The sequence below is a fragment of the Heterodontus francisci genome, chromosome 7 (genome assembly GCF_036365525.1).
Source record: "Heterodontus francisci isolate sHetFra1 chromosome 7, sHetFra1.hap1, whole genome shotgun sequence".
NCBI lineage: Eukaryota > Metazoa > Chordata > Chondrichthyes > Heterodontiformes > Heterodontidae > Heterodontus > Heterodontus francisci.
Genome location: NC_090377.1, coordinates 86,484,638 through 86,509,368, shown reverse-complemented (window position 1 = coordinate 86,509,368; position 24,731 = coordinate 86,484,638). Strand labels below are relative to the sequence as shown.

The following is a 24,731-nucleotide window of genomic DNA, read 5'->3' as shown; positions in this document are numbered from 1 at the left end:
TCTTTGGTTTGAGTCTAACTTTGCTGCACACCAGGGAGTGGTCGGGGTCACAGTCCACACTGTGGAAGCTGCGTGTGATTTGAACACTGTTTATAGAGGCTCGCCTTGTGACAATGAATGTGATCTTGGGTGTCTCCATGAAACCTGGTGACAGGGTTTAGTATGAAAGAACGAGTTGGTGATGCAGAGGTTGAGATAGGTACGCAACTCCAGCAGTCTCGGCCCCATCCCTGGCGTTAAAGTCCCCCAACAGGAACAAATGTTCGGTATTAGGAATACTAATGATATTATGGAGTTCCTCGTAGAACCGGTCTTTAACTTCAGGGGCGGAGCAGAACGTTGGAGCATAGATGCTGAGTAGGTGTACTGGAACAGAGGCGGTGAGCAGTCAGATGGACAGTATGCGTTCCAAGCCATTTGAAGGTGGCTCTATAATGCTGAGCAAAGAGTTTCTGATGGCGAAGCCCACTCCATGCGGTCTTGATTCTTTAGGATCCCTATCCTGCCAGTAGAAGGTGTAGTTTTTCTCTTGCAGGGAGGTGTGTCTCCTGAAGCTGCAATGTCCACATTGAGTCTACTGAGCTCGTTGTTAATGATGGCAGTCTTCCAAGAGTCATTGATTTGTGTAAGGTCTTCCGACAGGCCAGGAGACATAGTTCTGACGTTACAGCTTGCAAAACGAAGGGCTGGTACTTCTTTCCTTTTTGGTGCGGTGTTACAGTCCACTTGTCAGGCAATGACCCTGAGCTCCAGGCACCCATTGAAGCAGGTGGATTGTGGCAGGACAGAACCTTTCTGAACGGGGGCTGTCCGGTTGAGGCTTTTAATTTACCCTTTCATGAATCCTCTGAACATCTCCATCTTAATTAGTTAAAAGGTGCTATATAAATACAAGTTGATAGAATATCTTCCCAACCATCGTAGATAGGCACCTGTACCAGTATGTAACCTTCTTACAGTGGGCCAAAAATACTACTTTTTATTCAGCAGCTGTTAGACTCTCCAACAAGGCTGCCAACGCACAATTGGCAGCACTCTCACGTGAGTCAGAAGGTTGAGAATTCAAGTCCCGCTCGAGAGATTTGAGCTCAGAAATCTCGGCTCACACTCCTGTGCAGTACTGAGGGAGACGTTAAACCGAGGCTCCATCTGCTCTCAGGGGGATGTAAAAAGATCCCATGGCACTATTTTGAAGAGCAGGGGAGTTATCCCCAGTGTCCTGTTCAATATGCATCTCTCAATTATCACTACAGAGACTACCAGTCATTATCGCATTGCTATTTGTGGGAGCTTGCTGTGTGCAAATTGTCTGCCATGTTTCCTACATGACAACAATGACTCTAAATAAATTGACTTAATTGGCTGTAAAACACTTTGGGCTGTCCAAGTCTTTCTTTAACCCATGAGATATGTTGCTTCTTTAAGCTATATATAACTCTATTCCCTTCCCCTCTTGTATTAAAAAAAACGAAATAAGGAACTATTTCAGAATTATCAGATCTCACACTAATATGTGGTATTAAAACAGCGAAATTCTTTTGAAATGTTAACGCTGCACTGACTTTATGACTAGCCAAATAAAAATACATAAAGAGGTATAAGATTTAAGCAGTTCTGTTGAGAAGTGATCGACCTGAAAATGTTAACTGTTTCTCCACAGATGCTGCCAAGCATTTCCAACATTTTTGTTTTTATTTCAGACTTCTGAAATAATAGCCCTGGCGCTGCCATTTTGCGTGTGACCAGAGTGTGTTTTGATTTATTACAGACCTAAGTTACAAGCTGCATGTTGAAGGCAACCACGGTGAACTGACACAAAAGCAAAATACTGCAGATGCTAGAAACCTGAAATAAAAACAGAAAATGCTGGAATTACTCAGCAGGACAGGCAGCATCTGTGGAGAGAGAAACAAAGTTAATGATTCAAGTGGATGACCTGTCATCAGAACGGCAAACTCTCACAGTCGCTAAACTCCTGCATGTGGTTTAAAGAGCAGCGAGCGCTTCCCCTTCACTCCCATCCCCCAGGCCTTACACACAACTTAACGAGGTTATTAAACTCAGCCAAGGGCGGCCGGGAAATAAACGAGAACAGGAACCTGAACCTGCCCCCCGCCGGGCCCGGGCTTCCCCGCCAACACCCTCACCCCTGCAGCTCTAACCCGACCATGAGCGGCTGAGAAGGCACCACATGCCGGCCGCGCTGGGCCTACCAGCCGGAGTTCCCCACTCACCTCTATAACCTTCTCTTTCTTTTTTTGTTCCGCTTTTTTACTGGGCTGGCTGGAAGATTTCTTGGGGGGCATGGCAGTGTAGGTGTCCGGCCCTTCGCCCTCTCACTGCCGGCACTCGACAATCCACTCGCAGAGGCCGCAAAGCTGCAGGAAGTAGCGGCCGCACGGGCTTGTGGGGAATCCCGGCTCATGCAGCGCATGCGCCGAAACCCTGGCAACAACAATAGCAGGCTTATGGAGGCCTAACAAACTACTCGCCCGAGCAGCGGATTGACACAGCCCGGCGCCCGGACCCAGCTCGAGCAGCGGACTGGCGCAGCCCGGCGCCCGGACCCCGCCCGAGCAGCGGACTGGCACAGCCCGGCGCCCGAGCAGCGGACTGGCACAGCCCGGCGCCCGGACCCCGCCCGAGCAGCGGACTGGCACAGCCCGGCGCCCGGACCCCGCCCGAGCAGCGGACTGGCACAGCCCGGCGCCCGGACCCCGCCCGAGCAGCGGACTGGCACAGCCCGGCGCTTACTCCGCCCGAGCAGCGAACTGGTTCAGTCTGCCGCCCACCCCGCCCGAGCAGCGGACTGGCACAGTTTGGCGCCCATCCCACCTGGGCAGTGACCGACAGCCTGGCACCCACACCACCTGAGCAAAGGCTCTGACTGACACCCACCCCGGGTTGAATTCAGTGCCCGTGGCAGGTCTCCTGCGTCCACCCCACCCGTACAGCAACCCGGCACCAACCTGGCCTGGGCACACCCCGCCTGTGCAACAGCTCGGCCTGTTCTGGTGCCCACCCCGCCTATGCAGTGGCTGACTCAGCCCAGCGCCCACCCCGATCGTGCAGCGGCTCAGCCCGGCACCCACCCTGCCCGTGTGGCAGCTCAGCCCGGCGCCCAACCCCACCTGTGCGGCGGCTCAGCCCAGCGCCCACCTGGCCCGTGCAGCGGCTCAGCCAGGCGTCCACCCCGCCCGTGCAGTGCCTCAGTCTGGAGTCCACCTGACTGGACTCTGCGCCCACTCTGTTTGAGCAGCTTTGCTTGGTGCACTCCCCGCCTATGCAGCAATTCATCCCAGCCTGGCACGCTCTTCACCTACGCAGCAGAAACATACAGAGCTAGAAATTAATTTGCCCTAGTTCTTGGCCACGGGAGCCACGATTCACGACCTGTCTGCGCCTCTTACAAATGAGATGGGCAGCACATAAAATTTGTGTACCCAGCTCATTTTCCTGATTGTAGTCTGGCCACGAGCGACTCCCATGCTGAAATAGTCTCTAGCGCTGCCAGCGGCCTCTGGGCACCACAAGGGACTGAATAGCATTCTGAGCAAACCATGTCCTCCAGACAGCCTTCTGCTTTTAAAGGTACAGCCCCTATAAAAGGGAGGGTGCTGCAATCAACTGTAGGCTGCTGGATAATTACTTTGTTTTATTTGTTTTTTGTTTTAGAGATACAGCACTGAAACAGGCCCTTCGGCCCACCGAGTCTGTGCTGACCATCAACCACCCATTTATAATAATCCTACACTAATTCCATATTCCTACCACATCCCCACCTGTCACTATATTTCCCTATCACCTACCTATACTAGGGGCAATTTATAATGGCCAATTTACCTATCAACCTGCAAGTCTTTGGCATGTGGGAGGAAACCGAAGCACCCGGAGGAAACCCACGCAGACACAGGGAGAACTTGCAAACTCCACACAGGCAGTACCCAGAATTGAACCCGGGTCGCTGGAGTTGTGAGGCTGCGGTGCTAAACACTGCGCCACTGTGCCGCCCTGAAGCACTAAAGGAGGAGGAGAAGTAGGATGACACACCAGGGGAAGGGAAGGGCTCCCTGCTTTAAAGATGCTGTCCAAGACACACTATTCAGAAAGATAGAGCTCTAGAAGGAGGCCATGTTTCTGCTGTTGCGGGTGGTGATAGGGAGGGGAAGGAAACCCTCAAGTCTGAGTATTTGCAGGTGGCAAGGGTGGTTAATAGAGTGGCTCCCAAGACATGATAGCCATGCTGGAAAAGGTCTAATGACCTAATTCGGGTGGTCAAGGTGAGTGAATGCATCTGTGCATTACATCTCCGACTCACCACACAGCACAGTGCACCACACTCCCATCACTCACCCAGCAGCAAATACTGACGCCCAGGACTCGCCCTGAACATCTCACACCACACATCCTCCAGCTCCACACATGCCTCTACACACCCTGGCAAACCTACCGCTATTCAGCTATGGCAGGCACATTACCCAACGACACTGACATGCAGTCATTGACATTCTGCCCTCTTGCAGGAGAAGGTGCCCTGCAACAGGAGGGAGACATGAAAGACTGGGTCGGTGGTGGGAGGAGGCCCTTAAGAGGCAGTTAATTGGCCACTTAAGGGCTTTGATTGGCCTGGGGCAGGCAGGCCGTTTCTCGCCGCAGATCAAGTGTCTCTGCAACTACTGCCTCCAGACCTATGCAAGGCAAGATTATTTTCTGCTCTCTGTGGTCAGCAAAACCCCTCAATTTCCTGCAGGAACTCGCCACAGTACATCCACAAACTTTGCCTCAGCACAGTAAGTCTAAAGTACTTTAGCTGCAACTTGTTGAGTGACTCTTTAAATTGCCCCAGTGCAGGGACAATCGTGTTTCCTAATGCTTGTTGTTTCAGGAGTGAACAAGAAAGATGTTGCCTGCAAGTTCGTTGACCAGTTTTGGTATCCTGGCGTTGCTTCAGCCTGTTCACATCAGTGATGTGACAATGCACTTTCAGTGTCATGTGCACACAGGGACGCACCTGCATGCATCACTTCAGTTGAGTTACACCACCCGGGTCCCGTGCGAACTGGCCAGTGGTTCTCTGTGAACAAGTAGTCATCGGGTATGCCTTCAAGCAGCAATAAGCAACTGAATTTCATACCCACAGTATCCGGTAATGGTTTGTAGGCATGCTTTAGCAGCAGCACCTGTGAGACTGCAGTATGTCTTTCCAAGCTTTATTCTGAAATGTCAGTGAAAGGCCTAGGCTTCTTGGCCCCTGTTCACCCATCATCCCTGTGCTCGTTGACCTACATTGGCTCCCGGTCAAGCAATGCCTGGATTTTAATATTGTCATATTTGTTTTCAAATCCCTCCATGCCCTCTCCTCTCCCTATTTCTATAATCTTCATCGCGACAACCCTCCAAAATATCTGCGCTCACCTAATTCTGACCACTTGAGCATCCCTGATTTTAATTGTTCTACCATTGGTGGCCATGCCTTCAGCTACCAATGCCTTAAGCTCTGGATTTCCCTCCTCTGACGACCAGGTGAGAAAGAGGTCCAGTGTTCCCTTTCAGCCTTCGCCTGGTCTTACTGTAACAGGGTTTAATTTTAAACACTGCGTGTTTTTAGCTTTCCCTTGGTGAATCCTTGTTCACCGTTTTCCAATTATAAGGCAAGGAAACCAGCAGGCAGGTTTTCTTAGGTTTAAAGAAGAAAGATTGAAATTTATTAATCTTAAACTTGAACTCTAATTCAATTGATGCCTACGGATACACGACGCGACCATGCTAGCATGCATATGCGATACACATATGCAAATAGAGACAGAAAAGAGCAGAAGAAATAAAGTGGAAAAGTTTGAGGCAATGTCTGGAGAGTTTTTACTACGGGTCTTTGAGCTCACTATAGAGTCCTTGATTGTAGGTCGATCTTGCGTTTCGTTGGGGCCCAGTATTCTTAAACCTTGTTCGCTATAGGAGACTTTTCACTCTGGGGGTTCTTCTGTCTTCAGTGGATTCAGATCCGTGAGAAAGAGATGGGAGCAGACAGGAGGAGAGGACTTCTGCTTTAGTCCAGGAGTATTCTGCTTTCCGCAGGCTCAGTTCAAAACTGTACAATTCAGAAAACCCCAGGTTGCCAAGCAGGTTAGTCATGTGACCAACTGGTCTGACCATGTTAATAAAAGCAAAATACTACAGATGCTGGAAATCTGAAATAAAAACAAGAAATGCTGGAAATACTGAGCAGGTCTGGCAGCATCTGTGGAGAGAGAAGCAGAGTTAACGTTTCAGGTCAGGTTCTTCAGAACTGGCAAATATTAGAAATGTAAAAGGTTATAAACAAATAAAGTGGGGGTGGGGCAAGAGATAACAAAGGAGAAGGTGGAGATCGGACAAGGTCCCAGAATAGCTGACCAGAAGGTCATGGAGCAAAGGCAAACAATATGTTAATGGTTGAAAGACAAAGCAGTGATACAGATAAGGTGTTAATGGACTGAAAATTGAACAGCCGCAAGTACAAACATGAAAAAAGTGGGTAAGCAAACTGAACAAACTAAGATGAAATAAAACAAAATAAACACAAAAATATAGAAAAAAAGGAAAAAGAAAAAATAACTAAAAGTAAAATGGGGGGGGGGGGGGGGACCATCATGCTCTGAAATTATTGAACTCAATGTTCAGTCTGGCAGGCTGTAGTGTGCCTCATTGGTAAATGCGATGCTGTTCCTCGAGCTTGCGTTGATGTTCACTGGGACACTGCAGCAATCCCAGGACAGAGATGTGAGCATGAGAGCAGGGGGGAAGTGTTGAAATGGCAAGCAACCGGAAGCTTGGGGTCCTGCTTGCAGACTGAAGGGAGGTGTTCTGCAAAGCGGTCACCCAGTCTGCGTTTGGTCTCTCCAATGTAGAGGAGACGACATTGTGAGCAGCGAATACAGTATACTCCATTGATAGAAGTACAAGTAAATAGCTGCTTCACCTGAAAGGAGTGTTTGGGGCCTGGGATAGTGAGGAGAGACGAGGTAAATGGGCAGGTATTACACCTCCTGTGATTGTAGGGGAAGGTTCTATGGGAAGGGGGCGAGGTGGTGGGGGTAATGGAGGAGTGGACCAGATGTCATGGAGGGAATGATCCCTTTGGAATGCTGACAGGGGAAGAGAGCGGAAGATGCGTCTTAGCTTTGAAAGGGAGGAAATATTAGCTGTTTTAGCGGGCTTAAAAGTGGATGAATCCTCAGGGCCAGATGAGATCTATCCCAGGCTATTACATGAGGCAAGGGAGGAGATAGCAGGGGCTTTGACACAAATTTTCAAATCCTCTCTGGCCACAGGAGAGGGACTAGAGGACTGGAAGACAGTGAATGTGGTACCATTATTCAAGAAGGGTAGTAGGAATAAACCAGATAATTGCAGGCCGGTGAGTCTAACATCAGTGATTGGGAAACTATTGGAAGAAATTCTGAGGGACAGGATTAATCTCCACTTGGAGAGGCAGGGATTAATCAGGGATAGTCAGCATGGCTTTGTCAGGGGGAGATTGTGTCTGTCTAACTTGATTGAATTTTTCGAGGACGTGATTAGATGTGTCGATGAGGGTAAAGCAGATGATGTAGTATACATGGACTTCAGTAAGGCTTTTGATAAGGTCCCGCATGGGAGATTGGTTAAGAAGGTAAGAGCCCATGGGATCCAGGGCATTTTGGCAAATCGCATCCAAAATTGGCTTAGTGGCAGGAGGCAGAGGGTAATGGTTGAAAGCTGTTTTTGCGATTGGAAGCCTGTGACCAGTGGTGTACCACAGGGATTGGTGCTGGGACCCTAGCTGTTTGTAGTGTACATTAATGATTTAGATGTGAATATAGGAGGTATGATCAGTAAGTTTGCAGATAACCCGAAAATTGGTGGTGTTGTAGATAGTGAGGAGGAAATCCTTAGATTACAGGGAGATATAGATGGGCTGGTAAGATGGGCGGAGCAGTGGCAAATGGAATTTAATCCTGAAAAGTGTGAGGTAATGCATTTTGGGAGGACTAACAAGGCAAGGGAATACACAATGGATGGTAGGACCCTAGAAAGTACAGAAAGTCAAAGGGACCTTGGTGTACTTGTCCATAGATCAATGAAGGCAGCAGCACAGGTAGATAAGGTGGTTAGGAAGGCATATGGGATACTTGCCTTTATTAGCCGAGGCATAGAATATAAGAGCAGGGAGGTTATGATGGATCTATATAAAACGCTAGTTAGGCCACAGCTGGAGTACTGTGTACAGTTCTGGTCACCACAATATAGGAAGGATGTGATTGCACTGGAGAGGGTGCAGAGGAGATTCACCAAGATGTTGCCTGGGCTGGAGCATTTCAGCTATGAAGAGTGGCTGGCTAGGTGAGGGTTGTTTTCCTTGGAGCAGAGAAGGCTGAGGGGGGACATGATTTGAGGTGTACAATATTATGAGGGGCACTGATAGGTTAGATAGGAAGAAACTTTTTCCCTTAGCGGAGGGGTCAAGAACCAGCTGGCATAGATTCACGGTAAGGGGCAGGAGGTTTAGGGGAGATTTGAGGGGAAACATTTTTTCACCCAGAGGGTGGTTGGAATCTGGAATGCACTGCCTGAAGAGGTGGCGGAGGCAGGAACCCTCACAACATTTAAGAAGTATTTAGATGAACACTTGAAACACCATATTATACAGGACTACGGGCCAAGTGCAGGAATATGGGATTAGAATAGTTGGGTGCTGTATGGCCGGCACAGACACAATGGTCGAAGGGCCTGTTTCTGTGCTGTATAACTCTATGACTCTATGTCTTGGCTGTGTGTATTGTGTGTGTCAGGGAATAGCCCCTTGTCTACAACCACTGTTAATATGCAAAGGCTTTATTTTTCAGCCAAGGTCTGGCAGTCCTTGTACCAGGCCTTCTCTTCTTCCCAGCAACAATTTGAAATTTAATGTCCATGTGGTGAAATTAACGTGCCTCATTCTTGGCAGGTGGTGGCTTGCAAGACACTCCCTAAACCTCTCTACCTCATTTTCCTCCTTTAAGATGCTCCTTTAAACCTACCTCTTTGATCAAGATTTTGGCAATCAGTCCTTATGTCTCACGGTGTCAGATTTTGCTTTATAACGCTCCTGTGAAGCGCCGTGGGACGTTTTATTACATCAAAGGCCTTATGTGAATGTAAGTTGTTGTTGTAAAGGCTGAATGACCTCCTTTGGTGCTGTAATTTCTGATTCTATACTTTGTCAGCTTGTTGTATAGTCAGCATGACTCCATCCCATTATGCTGACTGGCACTTCAATAAAAACTCTAATTTTAAACAATGCTGATGAGTACGAGGGTCATGAGTACAAAAAACAGTTGGTACAATAATCAACTGATGTTGCATTCAGCACACAATCTGCTTGTCTGCACAGGACAAGTTTAAACAGGCAGATCAGGAGTGCAACTGACAGTTCCTGTAATCATTTTAAAGACTTATTGGAAAGACGATTTTAAGGACATGACAAAAATCTTGCAGCTGCCATTTTTATGGCAGCTGATCCTGTTTGCAAGTTTCACCATGTTGAGGAAACAGCTGATATTCCAGCTGATCCTAATGCTGGCATCTAAGTTCGTTGTTCTGACATCAGTAGGTACAATTCAGATTTTTTTTGGTGTCCAAAGTAAAAGTCTGCTTCCAATAGCATGCCTTTGTGCTCCAGAAACAGAATCATGACCTACTGGGTGAAGTAATCCTAGATGTAGCATGTCCCAGACAAATGGTCTGTATTTTGCCACTGGCCTCAAAGAAACCTGTCCACAAAGATCTAGCAATCTCTATGGTGGGAATTTCCCCTTTCCTTAAATGTGCCACCATGTCAAGGGATGTCTTGGTGTGCAGCAGCAGTGATGTCAGCAAGCAGTTCAGCAGCTAGTTACATTGAGGTATTCACATACAGCAAATCTTGACTTAAAATCCTTCACTTTTAATTAAAAATTTCAGAAAGTGAAATAAATGTAGGACTATTAACAGAGAAGCTAAAAAAGTTACAAACTTTAAAAAAATAATTTTTTAAATGTTTTTAAAACTATGGTTTATTTATTGGTGTGAAGAAGTTAGACAGTCCACAAATATACAATTAGCTTTACAAGGCCAGTAAGGATGTTTAGCGGCAATTATGAAGTCAGTATGCAGATAAAAATCCAGTTATTTTAACAATGTGTAACTTTCAACAAGGTGTAACTTTTTCAAAGGCTTTTACAGTGAGACACTGTCGAAGTGCAAGTTCCCGTCAATTCATAATTGCAATCTATGGGAACCTCTATAGCGTACTCCACAGCAACACTGGCAACAACTTCTTGATTTCCATGTTATGCTGTGTTATGCAGGCCCCCACCTGCCAAGAATGAGGCACATTAATTTCACCACATGGACGTTAAATTTCAAGTGGTTACTGGGAAGAACAGAAGGCCTGTTACAAGGGGTTGCCAGGCCACTGGCTGGAAAGACATTTTTGCATATTAACAGAAAGTATTTGTAGACAAAGGAGCATTCCCTGACCCACACAATACACAAAGCCAGAAGTGGTTATACCAGTTGGTTGCGTGACCACCCTGCTGGCCAACTTGGAGAGTTTTAAATTATAGAGACGGTGTTTGAACTGGCAGAAAAAGCTGAATGCTCCTGGACTGAAGCAGACCTCCCGTCTGCTCCCAGCTCTTTCTCCACGGAACTCCAAAACTGACTGAAGACACATGAACACCAAGAGAGAAAGGTCTCCTGCAGTGAACAAGTTTTAAAAAGAATACTGGACCCCAACAAAAAGAAAGACCTACCTACAAACAAGGCAGCTCACCAGCACCTTCTCAAGGGCAATTAGGGATGGGCAATAAATGCTGGCATAGCCAGTGACGCCCACATCCCATGAATAAATAAAAAAAACAAGGACTCTACAGTGAGCTCGAAGACCCATAATACAAACTCTTCAGATATTGCCTCAAACCTTTCCACTTTATTTTTCTTCTGCTCTTTCCTGTCTCTATTTGCATGTGTGCATTGCATATGCATGCTAGCGTGGGGGCGCGGCGTGTATCTGTAGACGTTAATGGAATTAGAGTTTTAAGTTTAATAAAATTTCACCTTCTTTAAACCTAAGAAAGCCTGTTTGTGCTCATTTTTTGCCTTATAATTGGAAAGCGATGAACAAGGATTCACCAAGGGGGAGCTAAAAACAGTGTGTTTAAAAAATAAAACCCGGTTACAGTAAGAGCAGGTGAAGGCTGAAAGGGAACCCTAGATCTCTTTCTCACCTGGTTGTAACAGAAATTTGGCTGCTACCATCTGGAACTGACCCACAGACAAATGGGAGAAATTGGAAGTGGCAAGCCAAATTGTTCCCAAACAAAAAAGAGCACATTTTCAGTATAGGTTTTCTTGTGGTTGTGTGTGCTTGAATACTAACATGTCTGCAACTGAAGCTAGTAGCTCTCCAAGCCAGGGTGAATTAACTTGGGATAAGTTAAAAGCATTCTCTATGGAAGAGTTGAGGAAAATGGCTGAGCAGTGTGGGATCACTGTATGTGGCAAGGCTAGGAAGTCTAAACTCCTAAGGCTAGTGGCCAATCAATTTTTCCCTTTAATCTGAAGAAGGAGAAAAAGGGTTAGAAGCAGACTCCAACAGGGTATTGTTAGCAAAGATGCATTGGAACAGAGGAAACTTGAAACAGAAGAAAGAGAAAAAGAGAGAGAGAGGCAGGAGCAGGAGAAAGAGAGAGCCTTCCAGAAGGAACGGGAAGAGAAAGAAAGATCCTTCCAGAAGGAACGTGAAGAAAGAGAGGAGAGAGAGAAAGAAAAACAAGAGAAGGAACGAGAGAGAGGAGAGAGAGAAAGAATATTCCGGAAGGAATGCGAAGGGAGCGAGCTGAAGCAGCTTGAGTTAACTTGGGGGCGACAGAGTAACTCCAGTGAAAGCATAGCCAATATGGAGGAGTGTAATTCAAGGCTGGGTACAGAATTGTTAAAACTAGCTCATTTAATCCCAAAATTCAATGAGGAAGATGTGGAGGCATTTTTTGTGTCCTTTGAGAAACTGGCACGGCAGCTAAAATGGCCAGCTGAGACCTGGTCTCTTTTAAGACAAAGCAAGCTAGCTGGAAAAGCCCATGAAGTTTACTCCCTGTTGCCAGATGAGAGTTCATCAAATTATGAACTGACAAAAAATGCTATCCTTGGGTGTATGAATTGGTAGCCGTGGCCTATCACCAAGAGTTTAGAACCCTCGAAGCAAGCTAATCAAACTTATCTGGAGTTTGAAGGAAGTAAGCAGCTGGTTTTTGACAAGTGGCTGAGGGCTCTTCAAGTACAGCTCAGCTATGGGAATCTCAGAGAAGTAATTCTGTTAGAGGAATTTAAACACTCTCTCCCAGTCTCCATAAAGACCCAAGTAGAGGAGCAGTGGGTCCAGAGAGTCCGGCAAGCAGCCGTTCTAGCCGATAAGTTTGCTTTAATTTATAAGTCAGTTTCCCAGGGGAGAACCTTTCCTAATCATCACCATAAATCCGAAAGGGAGAAAGGGTGGGAAGGTGATAGAAGTCCAGGCATTCCTGGGGGAGAAAGGAAAGCAGGAGTCACGGGGGCCCTCCTCCAGCCAAAAAGGAAGATGCTGTGATCAAGAGTGAGACCCGGAGACCTGTGTGCTTCCATTGTAATAAAGCAGGGCATTTAAAAGCTGACTGCTGGAAACTAAAGGGAAAACTGGTAGGGTTAATCACGTCATACCTGCTCAGTGAAGAATGGTACCTGATGAAAAGCACAGCAGAACAAGCTGTGGCTTTAACTGCAGTAAGAGTGAGACCCAGGAAGCTTAATGCTGCAAGTGCAGGAAAATTTAATAGGATTCCTGAAGGTTATCAGGGGTTTGTGTTGAAGGGAAAGTAACCCCATACCCCTCAAGTTGGCCAAGCAAGCCCATAGTGATTCTCATGGACACAGGGGCCGTGAGATCCCATTTACTGGGTAAAGGCTTGACCTATCCCCCAGGGAGTGCAGTGAACACCAGAATAGTGGTGAATGGTATTGGAGGGCAGTGTATGCCTGTCCCTGTACAAGGGGTGCACCTGGAGTGTGACCTAGTTTCTGGACTGGTGACAGTAGGGATTGTTCCTGGTTTGCCTGTGGAGGGGTTGACCTGCTCCTAGGTAATGATCTGGTGGGGGTGAAGGAGGTAGCCCCCCTCCCCGAGTCATGAAAGAAAGACCGCAGGAGGTCAGAGAGACAAGGCATTGGTGGGAGACGGACCCCTGCAGTTTCCCTGAAAATGTAGTGGATCAGGCCATGATCAAACCAGCTCCCCCAGAGGAAACTGCATTGGTACTGCAGGCAGCTGATCATGAGGTCTGCCTGTCCGAGACTTTCTTTGGAAGTTAGGAGAGCCAGGGAATGAATTAAATGGATTTTACCTAGTTGAAACTCAGCGAGCTGACCCAATATTGCAAGAGTTAGCACAGGCTGCCCAGTCTGAAAGTGAAGCAGAGGAAGTCCCTGATTGCGACTATTTAAAGAATGAGGTACTGTTGTGGAAATGGAGTTCTCATCACAGACCTGAGAGCAAGGAGTGGGCAGCAGTTCACCAGTTGGTGGTACTGCAGCGGTACCGGAGAGAAATATTGAGAAGGGCCCATGAGACTACAGTGGCTGTACATGTCAGTATACGAAAGACCAAAGCCCACACAAGACAGCAGTTTGAGTGGCCAAAACTCCACGAAGATGTGGTGGAGTACTGCAGGAGTTTCCACATGTGACAGGTTGAGGGGAAACCCCAACCTACAGTGAAACCTGCACCCCTAAGTCCTGTTCTGGTGTTAGGAGGACCCTCCAGCAGAGTGACAAAAGGGGACAGGCAGACACTAGGCTGGCAAAAGGTTAGACAGGGAAGGAGAAAAAGTGACCAAGAGGGCAAGTTAAAGGAAGTCCGGGAAGAATCCCGGATGAAAACCCCTACTGTCTGGTCAGCCAACCCCGAAAAATGTGAACTGTTACACCCCACATTCTCCTGTGTAAATGCAGACACTAGAAGCACCCCACCAGAGTTACTAACAGCATTTACAGGAACCGCCAGGGACAAAGACCTCTTGGGGGCACAGAAAACATGAGGTGATGCCACACCTAGTTGAACTGTCACTGGGGAGTGCAGTAGACTCTGCATAAATACCTGCAGGTAGGAGTGTCCCAGAGAACAAAGGGGAGATTGACAAAGAATCCTCCACCACTGTCAGAGAAAAAGGGCATTCCCTGGATTCAAAAGCCTTTGCATGGCTCAGCAAAGCACTGAAAGAGAGTTCATGACTGACTCTCTTGGAAAAAGACTCCAACTTAGGGCTAATTCATTCTAACTCACCCCATCCCTCCTCCCCACCTTTGGCAGACCTCAACGGGAACAGAGACCCTAGGCAGCATGGCAGTGGGCAAACTGAAGAAAGACGTCCTCAAAGAACCACATGGTTACTGGGATGCCAAAAAGGGAAATTCAAGCAGCACTGGCACCAAGAAAAGACAGTTTTAGTCAGTTAGGATTCATGAATGAATGGGAACGAATGAGATAAATGCATGATTTTCTGTATCTTGTATCTTCTCTCAACCCTTTTAATGAAATGTGCCTTTTCTCAAATCACATTTAATTCCCCTGGGTGTGGAGGTGTCATGCAGCCCCCACCTGCCAAGAATGAGGTACATTAATTTCGCCACATGGACATTAAATTTCAAATTGTTGCTGGGAAGAAGAGAAGGCCTGTTACAAGGGGTTGCCAGGCCACTGGCTGGAAAGACATTTTTGCATATTAACAGAAAGTATTTGTAGACAAAGGAGCATTCCCTGACCCGCACAATACACAAAGCCAGAAATGGTTATGCCAGTCGGTCATGTGACCACCCTGCTGGCCAACATGGGGAGTTTTAAATTATAGAGACGGTGTTTGAACTGGCAGAAAAAGCCGAATGCTCCTGGACTGAAGCAGACCTCCTCTCCTGTCTGCTCCCAGCTCTTTTTCATGGAACTTCAAAAACCGACTGAAGACACATGAACCCCAAGACAGAAAAGTCTCCTACAGTGAAAAAGGTTTAAGAAAAATACTGGCCCCAATGAAAAGCAAGACCTACCTACAAACAAGGACTCTACAGTGAGCTTGAAGACCTGTAACAAAAACTCTTTAGATATTGCCTCAAACCTTTCCACTTTATTTTTCTTCTGCTCTTTTCTGTTTGTGCTCGTTTCTTTGCCTTATAATTGGTAAGCAGTGAACAAGGATTCACCAAGGGGTGCTAAAAACACAGTGTGTTTAAAAATTAAAACCTGGTTACAGTAAGACCAGGTGAAGGCTGAAAGGGAACCCTAGACCCCTTTCTCACCCGGTCGTAACATGCTGCCAATGTGTGGGCTCTCAATATTGCTGTCAGTATCAATGGAGCAACGATGGTGAATGCTGATAATTTGGTGTCACCTATGGCTCATTTGGTACCACACTTGCCTTTGAATCACAAGGTTCTGGTTCAAGTTCAACTCCGGTGCTTGAGCACAAAAATCAAGGTTGATAGTCCAGTCCGGTACTGAGGGAGTGGTGCACTGTCAGAGGTACAGTCTTTTGGATGAGCCGTTAAACCGAGGCCCCATCTACTTGCTTGGATGGATGTAAATGATCCCATGGCACTATTTTGAAGAAGAGCGGGGAGTTATCCCTGGAGTCCTGGCCAATATTTATCCCTCAGTCAACATCACCAAAAAAAAATGATCTGGTCATTTCACATTGTTGCTCGTGGGTGTTTGCTGTGTGCATACTGGCTGTCATGTTTTCTGCATTACAACAGTGACTGCACTTCAAGAAGTACTTCTTTGGCTGTAAAGCGCTTTGAGACATCGGTGGTCATGGAGGGTGCTCTATAAATGCAAGTCGCAATCATTACCACAGTAAACTCCGGGATGATGAATTTGTTTTCAATTAATACGTGCACTCGAAACCATAGATTACCACCATGTCCTTGCTGACTGTCAGTCAAATAACAATCTGACAGATGATCCATCAGATGCTAGAAACTGCAGGGTAGATTTTTGTCCCCACCACCTGAGTGGTTATCCTGACAAGGCTGTTCAGCTGCTCTTTTCAGAACCGGCCTGATTTTTATTCCATTGATTTAAATGGAAATGAAAGTCAGATAGATTCTATAAAGAATGGCTGATTCACTTTGTCAGATCATGGCCCAGACAATAAAATCCAAATTCTAACCCCTACTATTCAAGTTTATTAAAATGCAACATTGACAGATGCATGATTAAGTACAGTAGATTGGCTAGTTTATAATACATCACTTCCTGTGTCTCTTTAAAAACTATAAACATTATAATGTTCTCGGTTTTTATTAGCAGCACTTTTAGTTTGAACCAGGTGCCATAATGAGAAATTTTACATGGGACTGAATCCTCATGGAATTCTTGAACTCATATCATGGTACAGCAAGTAGGGAGTCAAGACTGTGCCATACCTATAGCCAATTTCACATCGCTTTTAGCTGCAGAATTGTCATCAAAAATAGGTCCCAGGGAAGCCTTCTCAGAAATCTGATTCAAGCCATTCTCACACTTTTAGGACAAATTACAATTGTAAGTTTGTTAAACGAGAGGAAATAGACAAAGAATATGGAAAAATCACATAATTATTTCGGTCATCTGATTGGGATACAATACTTTTCTCACTTTTTACATTTTAGAACAATATAACCTACATCCTCTATAGCTGATCCTGGTATATAATTCCTCATATATAATTAAAGACATCAGAGAAGAAGAATATTAAACATGACCAATTGCAGATCTATCATTGCCACAAAAACTAGATCTCTGAAACTGGGGAAAGTTTAGCTCTATTTTACAAACTAGCACCAATAAGATTTTGTATTCCATTGAATATTAGCATATATTTTGGAATTAAGTAATGACCTTTTATGCATTTTTCGATTGAATCCCTAGGCTTGCTTCAATTTAGCTAGCTATTGGGCCAGTAAAGGTACACGCTTGATCTTGGGGAGAGGGAACTCGCCTAACATCAGACAACTTTTTTTAGTTTTATTGAGATGGATTGACAGTTTGCAAACCTCTTAGAAACTTGAAAGCTTAAAGTTGAACAGGCCAAATAAAGAAATGTTCCCTTCTGAGTCTATTTCCCACCCTTCAAAAATGTTCTTGTAATCCAAAATGCCAGGTTTAAATTTTACATCTACTTTTCAAAATTGGAAATTCATAGAGTATATCAAGAAGACAAATTATTTGCAAATCATTTTGAAGCGGACTGCTACCTAAAGTGACACAATCAAAAACAGAATTACGTTTTGCGGAGGCTTGTATGATTTTTTGAAATCTGTGTAACAAATTCTATTAAAAAAAATGAACCAGCTGTTTTTTTTGAGAAAACTGTGTTACGTTTCTCTAGATTTCTTAACTGGAAGCTTAGGATCCCTTGTGGCACTGTATAACCTCACCAACGATATTTTTTTCATGTACCTCAAATGGTGATTAAAAGAAGAATATCAAAAATCAGCTAAAAAGTTATCAGCAGTTGGTCATTTTGGAGTGAAATTAATTGCCGTAGCACCCCAGGAGACTGTACTACAGAGGGCTAGTGCTGCTTGCTGGGGTACAATGCACTGCCAGCCACCTCTTTCACAGCCCACCTGGTGTTCTATCAGGAAAACGGCACACAGAGGGGCGTCCCCAGCACGACGCTATCCTGATGTCACACAACACTAGCTATCTGTTGATCCGCACCCTTCCACTTCTGCTAACTGCTCCCTCCCGCTCGCAGTCTCCCTCCCCTCCCTATCTTGTCACACTCTCTCTCCTCCGGCAATCGTGGGAGGGAGCGGGGGGCAGAGGTAGAGGAGAAGTGGCCCATCGTTGGGGGGGGGGGGCGGTGGTGGTGAAGTGGGGAGCAAGCGGCAAAGGGGGGAGAAGTGAGTGGCTTACAGGTGGGTGGTGGGGCGGGGGGTGGGTGAAGCGGGGATCGAGTGGCTGAGGGGGAGAAATGGCCCACAGGTAAGTGGGGAGGTGAAGCGGGGAATCGGCGACTGCGGGGGGAGAAATGGCGAGGCGAGGAGTGAGTGGCGAGCAGATGTTGCAATACGGGATGATGTTTTTGCGCACATGTGCAAATTAGTCCTGGCAAGCCGGGTGCCGATGTAGGCTGCACATGCACAGTGCCATACTGATAGCAAGAGTCCATTCAGCACATGTGCGAATCTGGGAGCACTCTGATGACATCAGTGCTGGGCTGCATTGTCAGGTGTCACTTTGTAGTTAAAAACAGTTACCTTGTTTCTCTGGTCACAGATTCAAATTCCCATTGTAGTTGTGTTGAATATGTAGTGATTTAGGTTATAAACTTGCCAGTTCTTAGTCAGCTCTTTGCTGATGTTTTGGTTTTGTAGCCATGCGATTCAGAGTCCATAAAGCTAGAGAGATATAATAGTCTGCATTACTGAGGACTATCGTGCTGACTGGAAGACTGCTAGCATGAGAATTTGGATGTCTGATACATGATATTCAAGGTCAGCTGTACCAACTGGGTCTGTCAATGTTTGTAATCTGGTTAACCAGTGGGATTTGGGGTTCTTCACATATATTTGCCTGGAGACATCTTTGAACATCCTGAAGTATAAGAAATGTTGACATGATCTCAACATGCTGTCATTGTAACAAAAGTTGACTTTTCATGCTGTGACAGAAGGCTAAAATGGAAGTATCTTTCTTGTCAAATTTCAAAAGGAGGCCAAAGACAATCTGACACAGGTGTGAGAATCCTGGGAAATCCTAACTTCGTTTGTTCTTGCTAATTAGCGAGCACTAACTTAAATATTATGACTGAGTGAGTGATTGTAAATTAGAGTTTACACTAGTTAATTCATATATTGAATCTTATCCTGAACTATATTTTTTAACCCTAACTATAATGTGCCCTGATTAGAAGAGGCTGCGAGATGACATGGTGGAAAGATATAGCCTGGGTTTTCACTGACTGTGTTTTATTGACTCCAAATGATCAAAACGAAAATCAAGCAGTGTGTGTGTGAGAGAACCAAAAAATAGCATCTTCGTAGAATTCCAGAGGCTCAGATAGAAGACCAGAGAAAACAACAGTGCTTTGAATCCTAGACAAGGTAGCTAGGTACCAAGGCCACTATATTTTATATGAGACACTGACCTGGCCCAGGCAGGCAGATGGGTACATGACACCTTTTGTAATTGGACTGCAAGACAGTGATTGTGTTAAACAGGTCTCCATGGGCTTTGTTATGTAGCAAGAGCATAAGAAAAGATCCACTTTTTTTTTAAGGTGGCCTTTATACCCCAGGACCCTTTTATATATTTTTATTGAGGGGCCTTTATCCCCTAGGCCCTCTTTACGTACATTTTAATATAACTTTATGAAAAACAGATAAATAAATCAAAAACTCAAATTAAAACAGCATTGCCTCTAAGCACTTAAGGTGCAGAGGTATTCAGCCGAGGTTTGGGACTATCCTGCAGGCAAATCCTTGTGGAAGTACGGGCTGGAAGAGGGACCAAACGTGTACGTGTTGCATTGACTGACGTGACGGTGCCTGAGGTCAGGTTGTTTCTTCTTTAAATCAGTCAGGTTATAGGGCCTTTATCATAACTGCTAATTAGATCAATTAGTTGAAAGTAATATTTTTTTTACTGGTTGTAGCACTTTAGTGGAATGTTAACAAATGCAAACTGGCAGAGTAAGGGTTGGTCAAATTTAATTTATCTGAAGGTTGAACCATTGAAAGGAGATATTTGAGATAGACTACAGCTGCTTTTTCATTATTCTTCTGTCACCAGTTCCCACACAGAGATATTGCGCTGGCAGTGACAGCTGCAAGCTAAACTTAAAGGATTTTCGAAGAACAATAATCAGTAAAACCCATTTTAATTGGGTAAAGATTACAGCAACCCCTTTTTCAATAGCTGTAAAAATTGTATTTAATGTTGTTTCCAAAAAAAAACATAGAACAGAAACTAATAGGACAAATTAGTATAAAATGTATTTACAAATTTATAAGTACTGTAATTATTATTGTAAAGACAGATATCAAGAAAAAATAGTTAGTGCCAGGCCTACCTATCCTACTTTGTGTACTGGCCTCTCAACTACTGGAATAGCTACGGAACATGCCACAATTACCCTTCCAACTTTTTTTGTCTTGTAAGGCACTCCTAGACACCTCAAAGATCTGATCAAGGCAGAAATAATGGGCTGGATTTTATGGGCCCCCTAAGGTGGGATCGAAGGCAGGGGGCATGGAGAATCACTATGGTGGTGGAGAGTGGAGTGTCTGTTGCTTCTCCGTCGCCCCACGATTTTACCGGGGGTAGGATAGGCCAACTACAGCCTTCCCGGCCAGAGGCCAATTGAGGCTCTTAATTAAGGGCCTCTTCCTGCCGCCGCTGGGATCCATGCGGGGAGAACGCCTTGTAACACGAGGCACGCTCCCTACGGACTTGTCGGGCGAGGGGTCCCTCTTCAGCGGTCAATCTATGGCCTATGAGGATCTGCTCATCCCTGCCAGAAACCACTTTACCCAGCAGCCCCCCCAGGACCCCCCTCCCCCTGGACTGCACAGCCACCACCCCACCCCCATCCCCCCAGTCACCAGGGCCTTCCAGACTGGCCCCGGTGACTCTGCCTCACTTACCTGAGGTCCGGGTTTTCAGCGCTGGGCCTGGGTCTGATGCGTCTACAATTCCAGCAGTGTCCAACGCTCCCAATGGTGGTGCCGATAATTCTTAGCTGCTGGCCCTCTGATTGGCTGGAACTCATGGAGGCTGGCAGAGCTGCCTTTTCAGCCTGATGCCAGGAGCCCCGCCTCCAACACAAAATCCAGTTCAATGAGTTCCTGACAGAGAGAGATCTGTAAATTTTTAATGCAGGTTTCCAAAAAGAATAATACATTTTAAAGTTTTTTTTTGTGGCATTGTGCTAGAAACACCTAGGATCTACTTTGAATTTTGGGAACTGACTGATCTTGCATGCCTGTTGGCCGTCCAATACAGTGGCGAAGAAGCCCCTGTTATTTTTCAGCCCTGGCTTCATTTAAATTTGGCAGGTGAGCTGTGGTGTGCCAAACGGGCATCCCGATGCAACTCATTGGATCGAGGCCTCAAGGTCGGATGGGGAGGGGGATGCGGGGGGTGGGGGGGGTGGCGTCACGATCATGGAGGCTGGGGTTCCTGAAGCAGTAGTGATTTAGATTATTTCTGTGGGCTCTGGAGGAAGAATCCTGCACCCCTGGGGCCCACAAATATATTTTGACACCTTTAGTGAGTGTCTTCGGTTCCATCACACATGGAACTGATTGAACTTTTTCTGGCCAAATATGGCAATGAGGTCGTATTTACATCATAGGACTCTGATTTCCATATTAAAAGGGGGCTATCACATGACCACAAGCAGATACTTTTAAAATGGAGTTGGCTGCGTCATTAATATTAATATGACATGAGGGATACTTTTTTTTATTCACTGGATGTGGTTATCACTGGCAAGATCAGCATTGATTGCAAACCCGAGTTGCCCTTGAGAAGGTGTTGATGACCCATCTTCTTGAACTGCTGCAGTCCTTGTGGTGTAGGTACTCTCTCAATGCTGTTAGATAGGGAGTTCCAGGATTTTGCCCCAGTGATGATGAAGAAACGACGATATATTTCCAAGTCAGGGTGGTGTGTGACTTGGAGGGGAACTTAGATGTGGTGGTGTTCCCACACACCTGCTACCTTGTTCTTCCAGATGGTAGAGGTCACAGGTTTGGGAATGCTGTCGAAGAAGCTTTGATGAGTTGCTGCAGTGCGTCATGTAAACCCAAGCCCGAATGCCGGACCCGGAAGAGAGACCCAACCCGAACCCAACACCGCTCTCGGTGGTGCTACTGATACTGCTGAGCTGCTGGCTCTGTGATTGGTGACAGATCTTGGAGGTGGGACCCGATCTTTAAAGGATTCAACGTTGGAAATGTCGCCTCTATAACAATAGAGGATGGGCGCGAGAGGCCGAGGCCGGGTTCCCCCGCCTTATTGGCCCGGCGCCGGGAGCCCCGCCTCCTGCACAAAATCCAGACCATTAACTCTGTTTCTCTCTCTACAGATGCTGCCAGACCTGCTGAGTATTTCCAGCATTTTCTGTTATATTTCAGATTTCCAGCATCTGCTTTTATATTAATGTTTTATCTGTACTTGTATACACAAAGGTATAATCAAATCCAGTTGCTGTCAGAGGTAACTATTCAAATGCAGTTATCTTTCCATTCATGCCTAGGTTTTATTGAGTTTGACAAATCCGACTGGCAAAATTATTTCCTGGAAAACTGATCATATTTTTGATTAGTGAAACATCTCTGTTGTTCTTTAATGAAAATAAATAATCATTTTGTGAGTTGATGAAATTCGAGCAAGGAGCTCTCTGACCTAAGTATAATCTACGACTGCAAACTGATAGTTAATGGACCAGAATGCTGATTGCTATATCTATTCCAAAGATAAAGCTTAAATTATAGAAAAAAGCTACAGGGCTAAATGTAACAGCTTACTAAATCACAATCAATTTAAAAGACTTGATTGCTGTTACATCTAGCCCAGAAAGACCAGCATTCAATTTTCTGCCATGAAAATGAAAACTTTGAAACATGACCCATTATTAATATAATGCCAGATTAATCAAGTAATTCCTCTGGATTCTAATATGCACAAATGGATTTAACAAGATGTGGTAACTGACTTAATATTTGTGTACTGGTAGGAACACCTTGCAATACTATCTTTGAGTTTGGATGCATGGCAACTAAGACAAGTGAGGATCTAATCAAATGTACTTGTAATAATGCTGGTGCATCACCTGGTAGCTATCTAAACTATCTAAATGATAAATCAGTACATTAATCCAGATGTGAAGTCTGTAAATTTGAGTGTTTATGGAAGGAAACCTCATATTGTGAAAGCTCCACATAGTGAAGAAGGCCTGCAGGCTAATATGGGCAGTCTCTTGAGGGTGGAAGAAAACCCCACTAATGAGAGCCAGGCAACTGCCTGAGACATGGCTGCAGTCATTAATAGATGGACTCCTCCATCGTCCACTCATGGCTGCGCATTGCCTCTGGCATCTCTGCCAGTTGTTGTCTTACCTCTCTCTGCAACTCCAGCAGAGTGAATGCAATATTTGCCATTTGGTGCACATGGAAGGATGTCTGATTGTTTATCATCTAATCTTTTTATCAAGTGAGGATCACTGTAAACTATCATACACTGTCCTATATCGCACCATGGATGCAGGGCACCTCATTTTACAAGGCATCCTCCCTGCATGGCGAGGACCCCCCTGCTGCTGGTAAGTTCCTAGCAGCGAGGGGAATAGGTCCTTAAGTGACTGTTAATCAGCCACTCAGGGCCTCAATTGGCCTCCGGGCAGGAAGGCCATCATTGGGAAAATCACCTGGCAACAGGGTGACGACGGGCCCTTCATCCTTCTGATGAAAGGTCATCAAGCTGAAATGTTAACTCTGTTTCGCTCTCCACAGATGCTGCCGGACATGCTGAGTATTTCTAGCATTTTCTGTTTTTATACAACTAGGGGTTACGGTTGATGATAATTGTGATGCAACTCACAATGCACTTTAGTTAGCCTAAGCAATGTGTGATATTTTAAACCATGATTGCTCCAAAGAACCAACTATGGTTGTAAAAATACTTGCTTTAAAGGGTTAACATAAATTGAAATTATATTCTTGTACAACATTTTGCAATAAATTAATAATTGGCACAAGGAAAAGGATCTTCTTTACAAATACATTAGCAAAATCAAGAACGAAAGGATAAAAGGATGTGCCACCATACTCTTGAAGCTGAAGTTGCAGGCCATAGAGCCACTTTCACCATGTGATAAGATTAAAATAAAATTAGCAGTTAACTACACTAAAAAAGTCTCATTGGAAAGTGATACCTGTAGAATGCACATCTCTCACACGAGTAAGCCAGATTGATATATTCTGAATGTAACTACTACGCTATTAAATGCCGTGTGTGGTCATAATCTTCCAACGGTGTTGGATCTGTTGATTGGTCTTCTTTGGCTTCCTTATCTCGAGAGACAATGGGTAAGCACTTGGAGGTGGTCAGTGGTGTGTGGAGCAGCGCCTGGAGTGGCTATAAAGGCCAATTCTGGAGTGACAGGCTCTTCCACAGGTGCTGCAGAAAAATTTGTTTGTCAGGGCTGTTACACAGTTGGCTCTCCCCTTGCTCCTCTGTCTTTTTTCCTGCCAACTGCTAAGTCTCTTCGACTCGCCACACTTTAGCCCCGCCTTTATGGCTGCCCGCCAGCTCTGACGAACGCTGGCAACTGACTCCCACGACTTGTGATCAATGCCACATGACTTCATGTCACGTTTGCAGACGTCTTTAAAGCGGAGACATGGACGGCTGGTGGGTCTGATACCAGTGGCGAGCGCGCTGTACAATGTGTCTTTGGGGATCCTGCCATCTTCCATGTGGCTCACATGGCTAAACCATCTCAAGCGCCACTGACTCAGTAGTGTGTATAAGGTGGGGATGTTGGCCGCCTCGAGGACTTCTGTGTTGGAGATACGGTACTGCCACCTGATGCCAAGTATTCTCCGGAGGCAGCGAAGATGGAATGAATTGAAACGTCACTCTTGGCTGACATACGTTGTCCAGGCCTCGCTGC

General features: G+C 45.7%; 1 protein-coding gene across 2 annotated transcripts in view; it reads right to left on the bottom strand.

The window, feature by feature from the left end:
* The window catches only part of zc3h15 (zinc finger CCCH-type containing 15), a 51,994-nt gene extending 49,563 nt beyond the window's left edge, over positions 1 to 2,431 (bottom strand). The window contains exon 1 of one of the 2 annotated variants that reach the window (XM_068035577.1): positions 2,235 to 2,431. In XM_068035577.1, the coding sequence (XP_067891678.1) occupies positions 2,235 to 2,306 (72 nt within the window). In that variant the 5' untranslated portion in view covers positions 2,307 to 2,431. The remainder of the gene's footprint in view (positions 1 to 2,234) is intronic. The other variant, XM_068035576.1, reaches the window with a different exon arrangement.
* Positions 2,432 to 24,731: the final 22,300 nt, after the last annotated feature.